This window comes from Limanda limanda, chromosome 22, assembly GCF_963576545.1.
Source record: "Limanda limanda chromosome 22, fLimLim1.1, whole genome shotgun sequence".
In the NCBI taxonomy this organism is placed as follows: domain Eukaryota; kingdom Metazoa; phylum Chordata; class Actinopteri; order Pleuronectiformes; family Pleuronectidae; genus Limanda; species Limanda limanda.
The window spans coordinates 7,292,789-7,309,949 of NC_083657.1; the positions used below are offsets into that span (position 1 = coordinate 7,292,789).

Genomic DNA, 17,161 nt, shown 5'->3' on the forward strand with positions numbered 1-17,161 from the left:
GGAAGTGTTCCCTCTTAGCTCGGGTGCTGCTGGTGAAGTTCATGTCTGCGCGTAAAGAGGCGCAGCGAGTTTGATTTCAGCCTCGGTTTTGTGACTGAAAACTAAAAATTCAAAGTTATGTATCAATGCAAAAATGTGCGTTAAGATAAATTGTATTAGAGGAAGATTTAGGAATAAGTGAAGTGGATCCTGCAGCCTGATTTAGGAAATGGATGAAGCGTCCTGGAAGTTGTTCTGTTGTAGCTGCTCAACCTCTCCTGAGAAATTCAGCTTTTAGACTTTATAACAAACAAGTTTTCTCATTTCTTGTAATAATTCTTATTATATAAAGACATTTTAAAGTTAAGTGAACTGTATTTAACAAGACTTTTAACTTATAAAACCTCGGGCCGAATGGATAAGTTTACTTTAGTCTCATTTATGAAATTAAACATCCTTTATAAATGGATTTCCTTGTAAGCTTTAATTGAAAATTTACTTTATCAATTTAAAAACCAGGGTTGTATTTAAACTCTGATATTTTCCCACCCAGTCACTGCGTGTAGCCGCCGGGATTGTCCCTCCTTTACTATGACAATTGTAAACAATCATATTTAACCGTGTGAGAATAGATTTCTGTCTTTTGTTTCCTTCTGTTGTGGATCAAATGTAAAACAAAATTCTAAAACACAAATTCTGACCCTCGCTCCATATCATCAGGGCTTTTTAAATTAACTCCCCTGATCTTGGAATAATTTCATCTAAATCCAAACACATGCAGCCAATTATCAATATTATTATTTTACAAAAAAAATCAGATTGAAGTCGTTTGATGAGGCTGCGATAGCTTCACTCTGTAAATATTATCGTTGCAGCAGCAGAGAGCTCGTCGACTCTCCGCTGCCTAATAAGAGCAATTAGCTTCAGATTGCTTGTAATTAGTCTGTTGCGGGCTGCAGCCAAAGTAATCACTCGAAACATGACTAACATTTCATGCTTAATCAACCGTGGCAACGTGAATCATTATTCCCAGCTCCAGTAAACGCAGCATCCGCAAAACCTGCGGGCTGTTTCGTGTTTAAGGTCTGTGTGCGGTTAATTAGTTTTCTTAAGTTCCCTCTGCAGCTCTTGAATCCAAAAGTAAATACACAGTGTTTCCCCAAGTAGGTAATTTTACTCCTTTCAATTTAGCCCAGGTGAATTTTTATTTATTTATTTTTGCATTTTAGGCCTTTTAATGCATTAGTGGAAATCAATTAAATCATAATTTTGTGTATTTCTCTTAATAATCCAATGATTGTTTACTAATTTTAAAAAAACAGACAAAATAATGATAGATTTTCTATATTTTGTTCATATTGTCCCTGGCTGTTCTTCTTCATCATCATTAACCTGCTCTGTGACACCGTGTGGATTCAATTGTCACAGCCACAGGCCGCCCTTTTATTTCCATCACGCTCCGGGGTTGTCTTTGGCTCGGTCGCAGCATCACAATGATTTCATTTCCATCTGTTTTTCAATATCAACATGTGAAGCCGGGGCCGCGCAAGAAAAGAAAGAAAGAGAGAAAGACTCCTGCCAACTTGTATGAGGCTATAAAGAGGAGGAGGAGGAGGAGGAGGGGGGGTGGACAGGAAACTTAAATATCAAGTGGGTGACATGTGTTTTCTTATTCAAAAAAATGTAGCAAGCACCGTCCATGGGTCAACGCAGAGGCAGAGGCGCAGTGTGCATGTACCCGTGGAGGTGCAGTCGGCCCCCAGGGGCCCCCCGCCCCCCCCAGCACGATCACCAGGTCTAATGGCGATGCGAGCCTGAAGGACACAGGCCTTTATCTAAAGATACGAGCAGCGATAATCCGTTTTGTGCTTGTGTGTCTGTTGCTTCCACCTTCTGGACTGCCCCACTAAAATTAGATTATTACACCTAAAAGCGAGCTTCTGGAATCTGCCCCATGTGGAATAACACACACACACGCACACAAAGACACACACACACAAACTGTGTGAACAGGAATGCAGTTTGGGAATACAGACCACATATGTAGCCTCTCTCTTTCACCCAGTGTTGTATTTCTGACCGGCTGAGGACAATTGCAAATTAACAAAGGTGTCAGTGTGGTAACATGCGCCAACAGGTGCCTTGGGCCGGCTTCAAACACGCGGGCTTTAAGAGGGAGCTCATATAATTGATCATATTTATTTAAAGGCTCTGCGTCTTGGACCAGAGCTGCAACGTAGATCCCCGGGAAATCTTCTCAGCGACTATCAACCGGATACAACACTCTCTTCAAGCTGTTTATTTATACAAAAACCACAATTTTTGAAGTCATCGGGAAGTCGTAGATTGGATTGGAGTTGTAGAATGTTCTTCTGCATCCTGCTCCGCTCGGCTTATGGCTGCTCGAAGCTGCTGGCCATGACGAGGAATGTTAAAATGTGTGAGACGGGCCAAATCCAGCTCATCTGCTCGGCAGAACAGCTCCAGACACAGACAGGCCCACAGCTCCCAAGTGTGAACAGACCATAGCGAGTTAACAGGTAGGAGGAGAGAATACCACAGACTATAAGGCTTTAACAATACAGTTCCACAATTAAAGTCTGAACTTCTTGCTAAATTACAAGAAATAATGTTTATTTGCAAAAGAATAAAGCTCTAAAAATGTGACTATGGGTCAAAGACAAAGATAAAATCCAATGTTGCTTAAATTGATCTTTTAATTTTGTGTATTTATTGCCCTTTCCTCTTAGATTCTTGCAGAGAGCTTTCAATATAAGTTATGCAGTCAAGAATACAAAACGTTTTGTTGCTCTTTTATTACCCAACTAATTTAATTTCCCTCCCTGATAACCCTATCATTATTGGAAGGGGGCGAATACTTGTGCAAACAAGTTTTTTCATTAAGTTTTCTTGGCTTTCGTCTGTTTATCGGCGTCAAAAATCCACATTCGATCTGTTCAAAGTTGTAAGAATAAAAAAATAGAAAAACCTCCAAATTGCGCAAATTCCTTGAAAAGACATCAACATTTTGACACCTCAATTTCTTCAGACGCTGCAAAATGACAAGTTAACGAAGGCGGTTTACGTGAGGTAATGTAAACCGTCTCCGGCTTCGAGCACGAACATGAGCGGCGGGCTCCTCGCTCCCCTCTGTTCCACTATGCTGTAAACATGCCCCCAGGTTGTCAGCAAGTATTTTTCCAGCCACTTGCCAGCCAAGCATAGCTGCTTCTAAAGATCACCCGCCGGAGAAGTTGTTGATCTCATCATCCCACTATTTGACTGTATAAGCTTTTTAAAAACCACAGAAATTGCTGCCAAGTTATTCCACTGAGAAGGGCGTAAAGATAATATCATTTTTCTAGATCTCAATTTGAGATTTCCCGGAGCACGTTTGCTATTTCTCGTCAGTTTTCTGTATCCTAATGAGCGGAGTGGTGTAAAATACCCCTGATGTCTCGGTTTTAGATTTTCTCCTCGTCAAACGCCACTTTGCCGGGAATGCCGCTCATCTTCAGCGTGTTCTTCCGATACCCTGGCCGTGTGAATTTATGGAAAGCGGCAGAGAAAAACAGTTGAAACCATATCCGATGGGTGACAGTAGCGCTGCCAGACAGATGATCCGGTTTCAGACGGAGAGCGAGTCTGGATTTGGCCCTGGTGGGGCGCGTTTAAAACCTCGGGGGCCTCTCTGGGATGAGCCTCCCATTTATCAGAGTGGTTGTAATGGGCCAATGTTTAATTAGTCATGTAATGTGACAAAGACAAGAGCAAGTGCTTGTCATGGGAATGTTAAACAACCTCCCCCCTATTCTCTCCCAGCCGCAACCCTGAAGCCTTCCACGCTTACGCTCACTTATCATTCCCCTCCTCCAGTTCTGTAGGTCCACTCCTCAATCCTCCTGACTCCTCTTATAACCTCTACCCTGCCCATACCTCCTCTGATACCATCTTCCCCAGAAAAGACATTGCCACCGAATGAAATCAGAGACCCAATGAATCATCCGATCATCTTGGAAGTCCAGCTTTTTATCAGTGCGTTCGGATTCCCCCTCGGGACACTTCTCGACACGTCAGGAATGACCAGCCGAGGCATTCTGGACCCCGGGAATGTGGCTCATGCAGCGGCACAGGGGTCAAGGTCCGACCGCTCATCGCCCGCCGCACTTGTTGCTCGTTTCCTGCAGCAAAAGAGTCGCCCGTGGGGTCTGATCTTCCCTTTTTAGACTCAACTGATCCACTTGTTTTTCTTCTGTTTCGGAAGTCCAGGACAGAGCGGTTTGTTCCCGGGGCAGCAGAGGGTCTTTGGCCTCCGGGCAGGCCCCTCAGAGCTGTGTGGTCCCTGAGGGAAGCCTCATGTTTCGGTCGTTGTCTAATTGAGCGGGATGACGAGGCTGCCGAGGCTCTCTGCCCGGTCCTCTCCGACGGGTTTGGTTTATGCAGCCCTGCTGACTTTGCTGTCAGTGTCAAACGCTTGTTAGGACATCATCAATCTCCAAGCAGTTAAGAATATTCCCAGACCAGAATGAAGGGGGCAGGTGATAGATGGCCCGGGTGACGGAAGAGCAGGGTTGGTTGGGGTGGGGAATGTTGCTCGAAAATGCGGAATGGACGGTAGTTATTGATGAGAAAATGACAGTCGAAGAAACAAGAATGTGTCCAAAGGAAAAAAATGAAGGTGTGACGTGTTAAACTTTCTTCGCTTGAAAGAAGTGCCTCTAGGGAATGTGCCTCTGGGCTTAGTGTGAGTTATTAGAAATAATAAACAACTGGTTTCCGCAGAAAGTGGATTCATTGTTCGTTGCCAAAATTAACGCTCCCAGCTATGAAATCTTGACAGAGGAATAAATTACTCTCATCAGCGGTTTGTAAGGGACGGGAAGGGATTTGTTCGAAATTGCGGGCACACACAAGTCCGGGTTTGTCTTCACCACGGAAGTCTCCATGTAGGGGCTCATGTCGAACACCCATTTCGATCTATAAATCATTTCCCTCCAATCCGGCAGCTAATCTCCCGACTCCTCTTCTTCCCTCCCTTCTTTTTCTCCCCCCGTCTGTTTTCTCATTCCCTCTCTTCTGCTCGATAACCTCTCGCACTCGGCCCCTTCGCTCGCCTGCAGCACTGACCAACGGTAAATGATTTGAAAAGGAGAGCCATAAACGTGATGGATGTGGTCCAGCCCGGGGTTTAGCCCCAGCTGTCGGGCATGTTTTTTGTCATTTCAGACAGACCCTTCTTTAACCCCCCCCCACTCATCCACTCTTTTTTTTCTCGGGGGGTCGAGGAGAGTTTTTTAAGACGGTTGTATTCTGAAGTTCATGAGTTCAAACTGGTGGCTGACGCTGCTGTGAAGATCGGAGATTACATTTTTACGGGTTGAGATCTTTATTGGCATCGACCGAAAGCCAAAAAGGTGCAGATGAAGGGATGAACTGAGCTGGTACTGTGTGGTTTTAATAAAGACACAGGTGGTCGATCTTAGATTTCCTCTGGCTTCATGTGCGCGTCTTATAAATCAATCAGTTTATGTTTTTTTTATGATCTGGCTCCCATGGTTTTCTCTTAAAAAAATCATCTTTTTTTTCCCTCCGCAGGCTCGATGACATGATGTTCCTGCCCTTTTCCCCTCCTCCCTCCACCTCTTTCTTCCCCGTTTTCCTTCTACTCCTCCTCTTCCTCCCTCCATCCCTCGTCTCCTCTTCCCTTTTCCACACCCCGTTGAGCTGGACTTCGCCGCACAACCCTTGCTACCACCTGGACGGCCGTCCGCGTCACTGCCTGTCAGAGTTCATCAACGCCGCCTACGGGGTCCCGGTCAACGCCAGTCACTCACTACAAGGGTCTGACTATGACAGCAATGTCACCACCTTGACGGACCTCCACAACCCTCACAACCTCACCTGCTGGCTGGCTCACAGAGGTACTGACATCGGGGAATGGGAGCTCACCGTTCCACTGGGCCGTCGCTTTGAGATCACCTATATAAGTCTGCAGTTCTGCCACCAGGGGGAACCATCAGATCCCATCTCCATCTCCATCCTCAAGTCGATGGACTTCGGGCGCACCTGGAGGCCGATGCAGCACTACTCCAGCAACTGCCTCGGGAACTTTGGGCTGCCCTCCCAGACGGTGGCCCAGACCAGGCATCAGGAGACGGAGCCCCTCTGCTCGGACCCTCGCCCCCTACAGAAGCAGAGGGGTGGCATGGTGCTGGCCTTCTCCACCTTGGACGGGCGACCATCCTCTCCCGATTTCGACCACAGCCACGCCCTCCAGGATTGGGTGACAGCCACAGACATACGCGTCGTCTTCCATCAGGTGTCCAGAGTGGCCAAGACGGACAGAGCAGACGAATCAAGATGGCGCGACAGTCGAGAGGATCACAGAGAAACTGGGCTGCTGAGGCCGAGATCCGGCCACAAGGGCCGCGCTGAAGATCAGGTCAACAAGCTGAACACAGAGAGTGCACTGGGATTTTTTGACAGGGAGACAAAACACTTGAGGAACAAAGGCGACAAAGTGGACAAACATGGGAGGAAGGGTCCCGGTAAAGGATCGGGTCAAGATGAAGATGGACACAATGTGACCAGCAAGGAAGGGGTGGACATTTTTGGCATAGACACGCTCACGTCTTCCAAGAAAGGCGCGAAAGGTAGAGGTCGCGGCCATAAGAAAGAGAACGACCACTGGCTGCCTTGCCCCAATGGCGGCTGTAATTGGACAGTGGAGGGGCGGAGCAGGGGCCACAAAGGGCGGGAACTGAGGAAGAGGAGGAACAATAACCTCAACACGAGACAAGGTGCCAGGAGTATGCAGGCGGCCATGCCCTCTGTTTTTAACCCTCCTGCCCACGCTCCTCTGGCTCTGTCCGACCTGCAGGTTGGTGGCAGGTGCAAATGTAATGGACACGCCTCCCGGTGCCGCCGGGACGACAAGGGACGGGCGGTGTGCGTGTGCGAGCATCACACGTCGGGACCAGACTGTGACGTGTGTGAGGACTTCCACTTTGACAGGCCGTGGCATCGAGCTACACCCACGCACCCAAACCCCTGTGTTGGTGAGTCATGAGAACAAAGTCCCTTTACATTCACTCAGGCTGCACCAAATAACACACACTCATAAATATCAAGAGTCAAATATCAAGATCACAATGTTCAGGAAAGTATATAACGGATATATTCAGATATTTCTTCCATCTTAATAAAGACTATAACTAAAGTTTCACCTAATATATGACTTTATGGATGAAGCATGCACGATATAGACAAAAGCTTAAATATAATGTTTTCGTCCACATCTGAACCTGAACTGGAACAATTCAAAACCTCTTTTCTCTTTTTGCCGTGTCCAGCCTGTGAGTGTAATGATCACTCAAACAAGTGCCGCTTCAGCATGGAGGTGTTCCAGCAGTCGGGCCGGCGCAGCGGGGGGGTGTGTCAGAAGTGTCGGCACCACACGGCCGGACGCCACTGCCAGTACTGCCAGAACGGATACACCCGGGACCACAGCAAGGCTCTGGACCACCGCAAGGCCTGCCAACGTCAGTAACTACGTGTGTGTGTGTGTGGGTGTTTGGGTCAAGGGGTTAAGTGCATTCTTGTTTGTGTGTCTGTGCATAAATATTTTACTTTACCAATCCGTGTATTCCTGGAAGATAAAGGCAAATCATAGCGTGGGACAGTGTTTATGTCTGATAGTCTGAATGCATGTCTCTGTATGCGTGTGTGTCTGTGTGTGTGTCTGTGTGTGTCCGAGCGTACACAAGTGTTTATTGGGTGGTTACATTGTGAGACTGGCCTGCTATTCCTGTTAGCCCTACGCACACAGAAACACACGGAAAAACACACACCCCGCTGAGCTACCACCTGTATCCTCCATCGTTACCACCGGTCGGCATGTGCTGTGGCCCCCGACCTTTGACTGGTCACATGTCCTAAGTGACTGTGACACTGGCATGTGGAAGCCCGACCAGCGCGGGCCTAATATATCCAAAGTTAATGGGCACTCTTTGAGCTTGACACGCGTGTCAGGAGGAGAAATGAGCTATGGCTAAACATCCCCATTGGTTGTGGTTTTTATATGCGAACCTGCTAAGTCACGTCCTGGATCACACGGCCCCGGCTTTTATTTATCCAGGCTATTTTTCATCGAGTTACCATTCAGAGGACAGCGCTGATGCGATTACTCATTCTCTCCTGTCGGGTTGTAAGGATTCGTGTAAACATCACGAGAGTGTGAACAGAGCCGCTCGAGTGCGGCTTCCCTTTCTCTGTCTGTCTTCTCTCATCGCCCCTCATCCGGGGATAGCACTGGCAAATGAAAAGCTTTGCAGTCTAAACCGTAGCAAATCCAGGCTGTAATCATTATACAGCAGAACAACAGCCAATGTAAAGGGAGGAAAACAGATGAGAAATGTATTTAAACACAGGATCGGGCTCCAGCTTGATTGTTTTTAGGCTAAAACCACCAGGAACAATGACGGGAACAAGTCCAGGACTCTGTGACTGCACCGCTGACACAGTTTGGTATGCTGCAAATCTATTAGTGTTGTCAGGAAGCCAAAACAAATCATGTGTTATTCAGTTAATACCCTCGTGGAGGAATTTGACTTGTTTACCCATCAGGGCGGCTTAAGAATATCTTTGTCAGTAAAGGTGTTGTGTCTCGCTCAAGGACGCTCCCTCGGGACAGATGCTCGCTGTCATGCAGGATTAAAACTGGGCTGATGGACGGCTGCTTTAATCCCACCTGTTGCACAGACTCTGTTTTGTTCTGTGCTGGCAACTTTTTAACACGTTTTTTTTCTGCTTAAAATATCCTACGCATGTGTTTGCATGTTGTCTTCATCAGGACGAGTCACATCAATACACTTGCTTAGCTCCATGACTATTTCAGATAACTGAGATATGTTGGGAGGCTGAAATGTGCAACCACATCCTTCTATGACTGATGTAAAACCTCTCCAATGTTTTCTTTATCTTTTGCAGCGTGTCATTGCCATCCCCTGGGAGCAGTGGGCCGCTGGTGCAACCAGACCTCAGGTCAGTGTCTGTGTCGAGAAGGGGTGACCGGCCTCAGGTGCAACCGCTGCGCCCCGGGCTACAAACAAGGGAAGTCGCCTCTACGGCCCTGCATACGTAAGTCTACAGCCAATCAGAGTCCTTCAAACTGTCAATTATAAACCTTTAAATAGAGACGTTTATGTGCAAGGTGGCAGTATTCATATACAGGATATTTTGGCTTCCTTTCTGGATAATTTGACCCATCTTTATATACAGCCCAGAGTAGGTCGCAGATGCTAGTTACTCTCGGCAGTACCCGCTTCCCCCCCGAGCCTGAGTCAGCCAGTTGGAGTTGTCTAAACTTAACCAAACATTCCCGTCAAGGGTCGGAAAACCGATCGGAGCATTGAATTAGAAAACATGGGTTGTTCGAGAAGGTCGGAGGACTTGTTCACAGATGATGAGTCCGTGTGTTTGATTCCCTTTTAGACTCGTAACACTTTGTTCTCGCTCACGACAAAGTGACCTCATTAGTTTCTCCTCCAGCCTCATTTGCTCGTGGCCTAAACGGATCAAACCCTCTATCGAGAGCTCTGATCCTCTATCAAACGGTATCTCATTATAAAAGGGGCCGCGGCGGTCCGGTCTAATTTGGCCCAATCTCCAAGCATGTTCCCTTTTCATCATCCCTGGAGACGGTTCCCATAGCAGCGAGAACATGAGCCGACCACTGCAGGGAAACCTCATCTCCAGCTGATCTGGGATGAGCGTCAGATCAAGTGGATTGTTGCTGCTCTTATCTCCAGCACCGAAACCACAGCCCCCCCCCGAGCGCTAATCCACGTGCGCTCGCCAGCGGCTAATCGCACAAGTGCCGACAACCACACGGGCCCCAACGCTGCGTAAAGCCCCAATCAGGTGACATAGGAAGCCAGCGGCGACGAGCTTCACACCTGTTGCTCAGGATGCCGCCCCCCCCGTCACCGGGCCCAGACTCATAACTCTCCTAGTGAAAGGAGTGAGTGAAAGAAAACCTTGTTTGTTTTTACTGCCAGACCATCTCAGGCTATGTATAGCGTCTCTCCCAGCGCCGCCACATCCAACACCCAAGCTCCTCCTCTCATCAGACAGACCAAAGGGCACCAAGCAGCAGCAGCAGCAGCAGCAGCAGTCAGGTTAAACTTAACTAAACTTAAATAAATTTCACTAATCTTAACGTCCGATCCCACTCAGGAAGGAGAGTTCATAGAATTAAGAGCCTGAGTCAAATATAAAACATTGTAACCGATTCAATGGAGATCATTTTGATGAGTTGCTATCGTGATAGTTACTTATTACACAAAATGACATTATAATTGTAATAAAGCTGACTAAACTGGATGTCAACTTGCAGGAAGAAGGATGACTGCACTGCAAAATAACATGAATATACGAACAATATTAAAGCCGTTACTACACTAGCTGTATGTTTGCTGTTCAAATGTCAGTAGTTTGAATATACAGGAGTTCATGTTATTTCAACTGCCTTTAAAAAACACATCTGAATATATGATAAACCTTCAATATACATATGAATCATTGATGGATGAACACACACATAGAAACACACACACATATACTTAACTCCTATAATCTGAGCTACAGAATGTAGTTGATTTTCTTGAACAAACTAGTTGATGAACATTAACTAGTTTGTTTAGAGTTTGACAGAGTTTGGTGAAAAGGATGAAGTGTGGGTCAAGGAATTCAATTTAAATCAAATTTCGGTGCAGAACCGGATCAGGAGGTTGATCTAGGAATTGTTTTTCACTTCCTGTTACATTGTGTGTGCAAGTTGTTTCAGATCCAAATTAAAATCAGGAAATCGAAATGTGTTTTCGTAAAGGGACTGATGGTTTTTGGCGGAGGATCTATTTGTTTGTGTTTTTTATTTTAGGCAAAGCTTCTTGTCGTTTACAGAATATTTACTATTTGTAAACCTCATTGTTTATTACATTGTTAAAACATTCAAATCTAGTTTTTGTATCAGAACATCTAAATATTTAAAGCGGTACCAGCTCCGTGCAGACATGAGCCTTCGATTTCCTCATTACGACCTCTCACATGCAGAGTGTGTTCCTACTCTACATCCACAAACACACACCGACTTCCTGGCTTTTAAAAACTGATGGGAGGTGGGGGTGTTGGGGGGGACAGTCAGCTGGACGGGGGTGTAGGGTGTCGCTGGCCAAGTTGTGTCAGCGAGGACAGGACATGGACAGCGTGAGCCCCGTGTTATATGGCTGCATTTTTTACAAGAGGCCTGGATAACGTATGTACAGAGCAGCAGGATGTTCATCTTCCATCCACACACACACACACACACACACACACACACACACACACACAGATAATCAAACAAACTTTATTAGACTCTGTTCAATGTTCCAGACCAAACCAAACAAGGGGAATAACTAAAAGTAAAGTTTGTGTCTCTGTGCGCTCAGTGTGAGTCAGTGTGTGTGTGTGTGTGTGTATTTGGGCCATAAAAGGACCACACACACAAACAGTCAGTCTGACACTTGCTTATCTTCTGCACAGACATGTCTCACACACACACATCCGAGCATACGGACACACACACACGACAGCATCAGCCTGACAGCTTCCTGTGTTGCCCGACACCTGTCTGAAAGTGTGTTTATGTTTTACAGGAATTCAGGAGGTGGCTCCGACCCCGGCGTACCAGCCTCAGTACAGCATCGGTGAGTCCACGTCCACTGACACATTCACATCTATACAATAAGTGCCTTTAGTATAAATTGTTGCCTGTGACTTTTAAACCTGATCTCATAACTCTGTTTAGTGCCTAATATATCTAAATACATTTGTCATATTAAGCTACTCTATCATTATTCCTTTATTTTAACTGTCTAATTTAATTCCACGCCAATTTGAGATTTAAATTTAAAGCACCTTGTTACTACACGTTTGAAAGATACGAGAATAAAATGTCTGTGTGAGATTCAAAACTTTTTAAATCAATAATTTGAATTAAATTTAAATACGGTTAAATATTTCTTTGTATTTGTTGTTGTATTTTCTGATTTGCACCTCAGGGCCATCATCGTCAAAGAGGGAGTTATTGTGGTTCAATAAAGTTGTAATAAAACCTCAAAGAAAACGCATCTATTCTAGTGATGGCCGAAACCTGACAGGATAATCTTTATATAATATAATCTATATAATGATTCTATTTAAAAATCCCGTACACTTGACTCTGTTCAAGTGTAATAAAGTGTTCTCGCTCTCCTGACCTTTGACCCTATCGATGTCACATCATGTACAACACACAAATTAAAGCCACTTCAGTGGAATCATATATCAAAACAGGAATCTTCTCTCTCCTCGGGTCACGTTGGCTTTTTGAACAGATGTGAGGTTCGGTGGAGCGGCTGCTTCGCCGAGCACCTCCTCCTAGTGGCAGCTCCAGGAATGTCCCACCTGCTGCACTCGGGGGTCATCTGTTAGTCACTGGATACTGTGATGACAAATAGAAGCAGCCATATTGTAATTAGGGGAAAAGACATGTGCTGATATGCTCGCTATGAAATGATACCCTCTCATTTGATGCTCCCTCCCTCCCTCCCTCTCTCCCCTCTCTCTCTCAGCGGAGGAGTGCGTTTCCTACTGCCAGCCGTCTCAGGTTAAAGTCCGGATGAACTTAGAGACCTATTGTCTCAAGGACTACGGTTGGTGACCTTTTTTTATTTGACTTTAAACAATAAGCGTAAAACCATTAAACATATGTTCTGTGTCTGCCTCAGTGCTGAAGGTGCAGGTGAGAGGGATGGAGCGCTCAGGTCCCTGGTGGCAGTTCTCCATCTCAATCCAGACCGTCTACCGCACAGGCTCCGCCTCCCGCGTCCGCAGGGGCCCCCACTCCCTGTGGGTCCCGGACCGTGACCTGGGCTGCGGCTGCCCGGCCCTCCACGTGGGTCGGACTTACCTCCTGATCGGAGCGGAGGAGGGAGAGCGGGGGTGGGGCCCGGAGGAGAGTCGCCTGGTGGCGGACCGCTCCACCCTGGCCCTCCAGTGGCGGGAACACTGGAGCCCCAAACTCAGGGGCTTCCGGGGGCACGACAAGAGGGGACGCTGCCCCGAGAAGTCGCCGGGCAGCCCACGCAGGGAGCAGGCAACAGCACAGGCCGGGTACATCCCCCCCCATCTGCTGACGGAGAAAGACACGGACAATGTGGACACACACTCTGTCAAAGAAGACGAGACTCGGACCTTAGCAGAGCCGCACACACACACGCCCACGGAGGTTGAACCCACAGAGACGACCCCGGCCCCCTCCACCCCGGCCCCGGCCCCCTCCACAGCGGCCCTGGTCTGCTCCACGACACTTCCTGAGTGACGGAGGACTCGACCTTCAGCCTCCACCTTTCTGGACGTTTTTCAAAACGAGAATTAGAGAAGAAAAAGCTTTTTCAACTTTTTTTCTACATGTTTTTCTGAAGGTTTCAGTAAAAACAGGAAATTATACAGAAAAGCATTTGTTCAAAATCTGATCTAAAATGTGAAGAAACATTTGTTGTGTTTTGGTTTCGGACGGCAAAGGTCAAATTCCCGATGGTGCAGCACAAAGCGATAAAAGGATTTTAAAACTTTCAACGACAGAAACGTAAAAATTAAAGTGGGACTATATTCTGACAGAAAGGCCGAGCAGTATTTTCCGTCTGATAAAGATTGTTTGAATTATATTTAATTATAAGATTTCTTTATGTAACATACACAAAACAGAATACACAGATAATGGTAAATATTCTACCTCACATTTTCTACACACAGATGTAACCAAAGCTTATTCACAAAGGTGATTTTTCCTTTTTTTAAATAAAGATAAGAAGTGAAATCATGTTATATGAATTATTTTCTGTTACGTTTTGATAAAGATTCTACTACTACTACAAATACAGCCAACACAACACTCTGTTTCTTTTCATAGAAATTTGAAAAATATGTAATTTATTGAATTTAAATGAAGAAAATATTTTAAATTGACAATGAGCATAAAGAACTTTAACATAGTAGATATTTAACATTTAGAGACAGTTCAGTGTACAAAAACTATTTTTTAAAGTTATAGATGTTTAACCATAATTCAGCTTTTCAATATAATATAATAAGAAACACTCTGAAAACTGCACTAATCAGATATTTCACAAATACTAATATTTATAAACTCCTTTTTATTTTAGACAAATTTTCCTGTGTTTATATAAAGAATAACCTGTACCTGAAATTGTGATTTGTTACTATGTTGCCAACAAAAATAATTTTTAATATAAATTTCCTGCTTTTCTTTGACTTTATTTCACATGTGCATCTGTTTACAGTTACTAGGATAAAAGTACTGCAGCTCTAGGTCACACACACACACAAACACACACACAAACACACACACACACACGGACAGACACAGACACACACACACACAAACACACACACACACCTTGCTTTCATTCTGTACAATATTTGGGGAAATTGACACTATCTACGATCTGGAGCTCGCTGCAGCTGACGCATGAGACCAAACGGGCCTCAGCTGTATTTTCTAGCCAGGAATCCTCAGAGACCCAGTCACAGGCCTGGATATGGATCTGAAAAGCATCGGTCTGACCTGTCGTCATGGCTTCTGTTTCCATTTGGGAGCGATGGCGTCATGGCCCCGGGGACCTGCTGGTGCTGGAGGTGTAAATGAGACAGATGGAGGAGCTGCGATTTGTGGAGCGGACACGTTGTTTTGGTGGCGAGCGGCTCGGCGATTGGCTGAAGCTGAGGCCAGCGATCGAAAATGAAAAGAGAAAAATAGACTCGCTGACTGATGAATGCTCTGATGTGTGTCTGTGTGTGTGTGTGGGTGTGTGTGTGTGTGCGAGTGTGTGGGTGAAAGTCAAGGACCCAGAACCAGCCGCTTCTTGGGGCCTCAGAACAATCTTTACAATGATGTTTTTGTGTTTTTACATTTTTCACTTTAAAAAAGTTGTATGAATGGAACAGGAAAGTGTTTCTGATTTAATATATAATCTGGTTGGACAAGAACAAATATGGTCAAGGCTTCTGTTGGGAAGAAGTAATTTAACATAGGACAATTATATATGAAAATTTACTGTATTTAAATAAAATGTGTATATACAAAAAATACATATAAACAATTTTGTAAAACTGTGAAGTTAAAGGTTGATTTATGTTACACATACTAGTATAAATTATTTCACAGTAATTGTACTAATTTAATACAATTTAATTAGAGCAAATGAGACCTACAGCTTTTATATCATGACTTCTGTTCATTAATCTATTGGCCTAAGCTAATATCTCTCTGGGTCAAATCTGGCCTCTGGGCTCAATTCAATTCAGCTGCAGTTAGTCAGACATTTTTTCAAATCTTGACTTGAAAATGATCACGTAAATTATTCCTGAGTGTGAACATATGATTAAGAGGATCAATGTTGTGTATGAACAGTGTCAAGCTGCGTAACACGTTGGGAAATTCCTCACGACGCAGGAACACGGCACAGAACTGAAGAGCAGCTTGTAAAACATAAAGGCAAAATAATATATTAAAGTCAGTGAGCTGGATGGAACTAATTTGAATTTCTCATTTGAATTTAATGCAGCTATAATTATTATTTTTATATTGGATCAAATGACAGAGTGAGTGTGAGGGAAGTTGCTCGTAATGACAAACCTAAGAAGAAATTAGTTTCTGATTGTGTACTGCTACTAAGGCCGGGGTTAATAATATAGGAATGTGTGTGTGTGTGTGTGTGTGTGTGCACCTGCTGTGTAGCGGCAGGAAACACCTGTCAGTGGCCGTCTCCTCGCCGCAGCCCCTGTCGACATGAGGGTTTGATCCTAAAACTCCCCAAACACACACACTTACACAGACACTAACAGACAACTTAAGCTCGAGCTCTCTGCTGTGTAGAGGCAGCACCATGTCTGCGGCTTTGTTCACATTCACAACACACACACACACTTTCTACTGAGGCGCTGCGGACCAGGCCGGGCCTACAGTGTGTGTCTGTGTGTGTGTGTGTGTGTGTGTGTGTGTGTGTGTGTGTGTGTGTGTATGTGTGTGTGTGTGTGTGTGTGTGTGTGTGTGTGTGTGTGTGTGTGGTATTATGTTTACAACCTGCTGAGGGTACTTTTAACGAGAGGTGACTCCTGCTGCACTGCAGCTAGAGCCAAAGTTCAACTAGACCTCTTGCAAAAACACACACACACACACTCTCTCTTATTTTTATCCTCTCGCTTCCTTTTCATGCACACCACACACACACACACACACACACATACACACACACACACACTCTTAGATTCGTCCATCTCTTCTTCTCACAGTACAAGAACTTGAAGTCCAAGTTCAGCAAGTTTCACCACACGGTTTTCAGGTCTCTCACACACATACACACACGCACACACACACTCTCACATACACACACACACACACACAAACACACACACTCTCACACACACACACACACACAGGGCTTCTGTTAACCTGAGAGGCGGAGGGTCAATCCCTGTGATCTGCAGCCTGCATGCCTTCCATACAGACACGCCGCCGACACAGCAACCTGACTCCCAGCGAGATTAGAACTAATGAAGCATGGCACGGCTCCGACAGAAACGCCACGACACACACTGCACACACACACGCACAGACACACAGATACACACACACACACACACACACACACTGACATGCTGTTCTACATACATGTGCACGCAGGGAGCTTTTGCTTGTTTTAGATTTCCTATGTGAATTACTGTGCTTCACTAGTGTTTACAGCACCACGCAGACTTCACATCTCATTTCATCTTTTCAGATCGCTCCTTTTTTCTACCCACGTTTCTGCCGTTTCTTTGCTCAAAGTCCAAGCAGGTTGTTTTCCTGCATGTGTTTGTTTGTCAACAGGATTTCGAAAAATCTACTCAATGGATTTCGACGAAACTTGGTGGACGGATGGGTCAAAACAATTACCTGTCAATTTTTATGATCTGTACAAAAGGGTAAAATCTAGGTCTTCATCACTTTTGTTAATATTGTGAGACGTTTTACAATTTCCCAGGGAGTCATTCAAGCAGCTTGATTGAATGTAAGGTGACTGTTAGCGAGCGGGAGGTT

General features: G+C 45.3%; 1 protein-coding gene across 1 annotated transcript; it reads left to right on the forward strand.

The window, feature by feature from the left end:
• The first annotated feature begins 5,581 nt into the window (after positions 1 to 5,581).
• ntn5 (netrin 5) lies at positions 5,582 to 13,381 on the forward strand. The gene is made up of 6 exons (XM_061066675.1): positions 5,582 to 7,037; positions 7,332 to 7,520; positions 8,968 to 9,117; positions 11,676 to 11,726; positions 12,633 to 12,713; positions 12,789 to 13,381. The coding sequence occupies exons 1-6, from the start codon at positions 5,585 to 5,587 to the stop codon at positions 13,379 to 13,381; spliced, it is 2,517 nt and encodes an 838-aa protein (XP_060922658.1). The 5' UTR covers positions 5,582 to 5,584.
• The last annotated feature ends 3,780 nt before the right edge of the window (positions 13,382 to 17,161 follow it).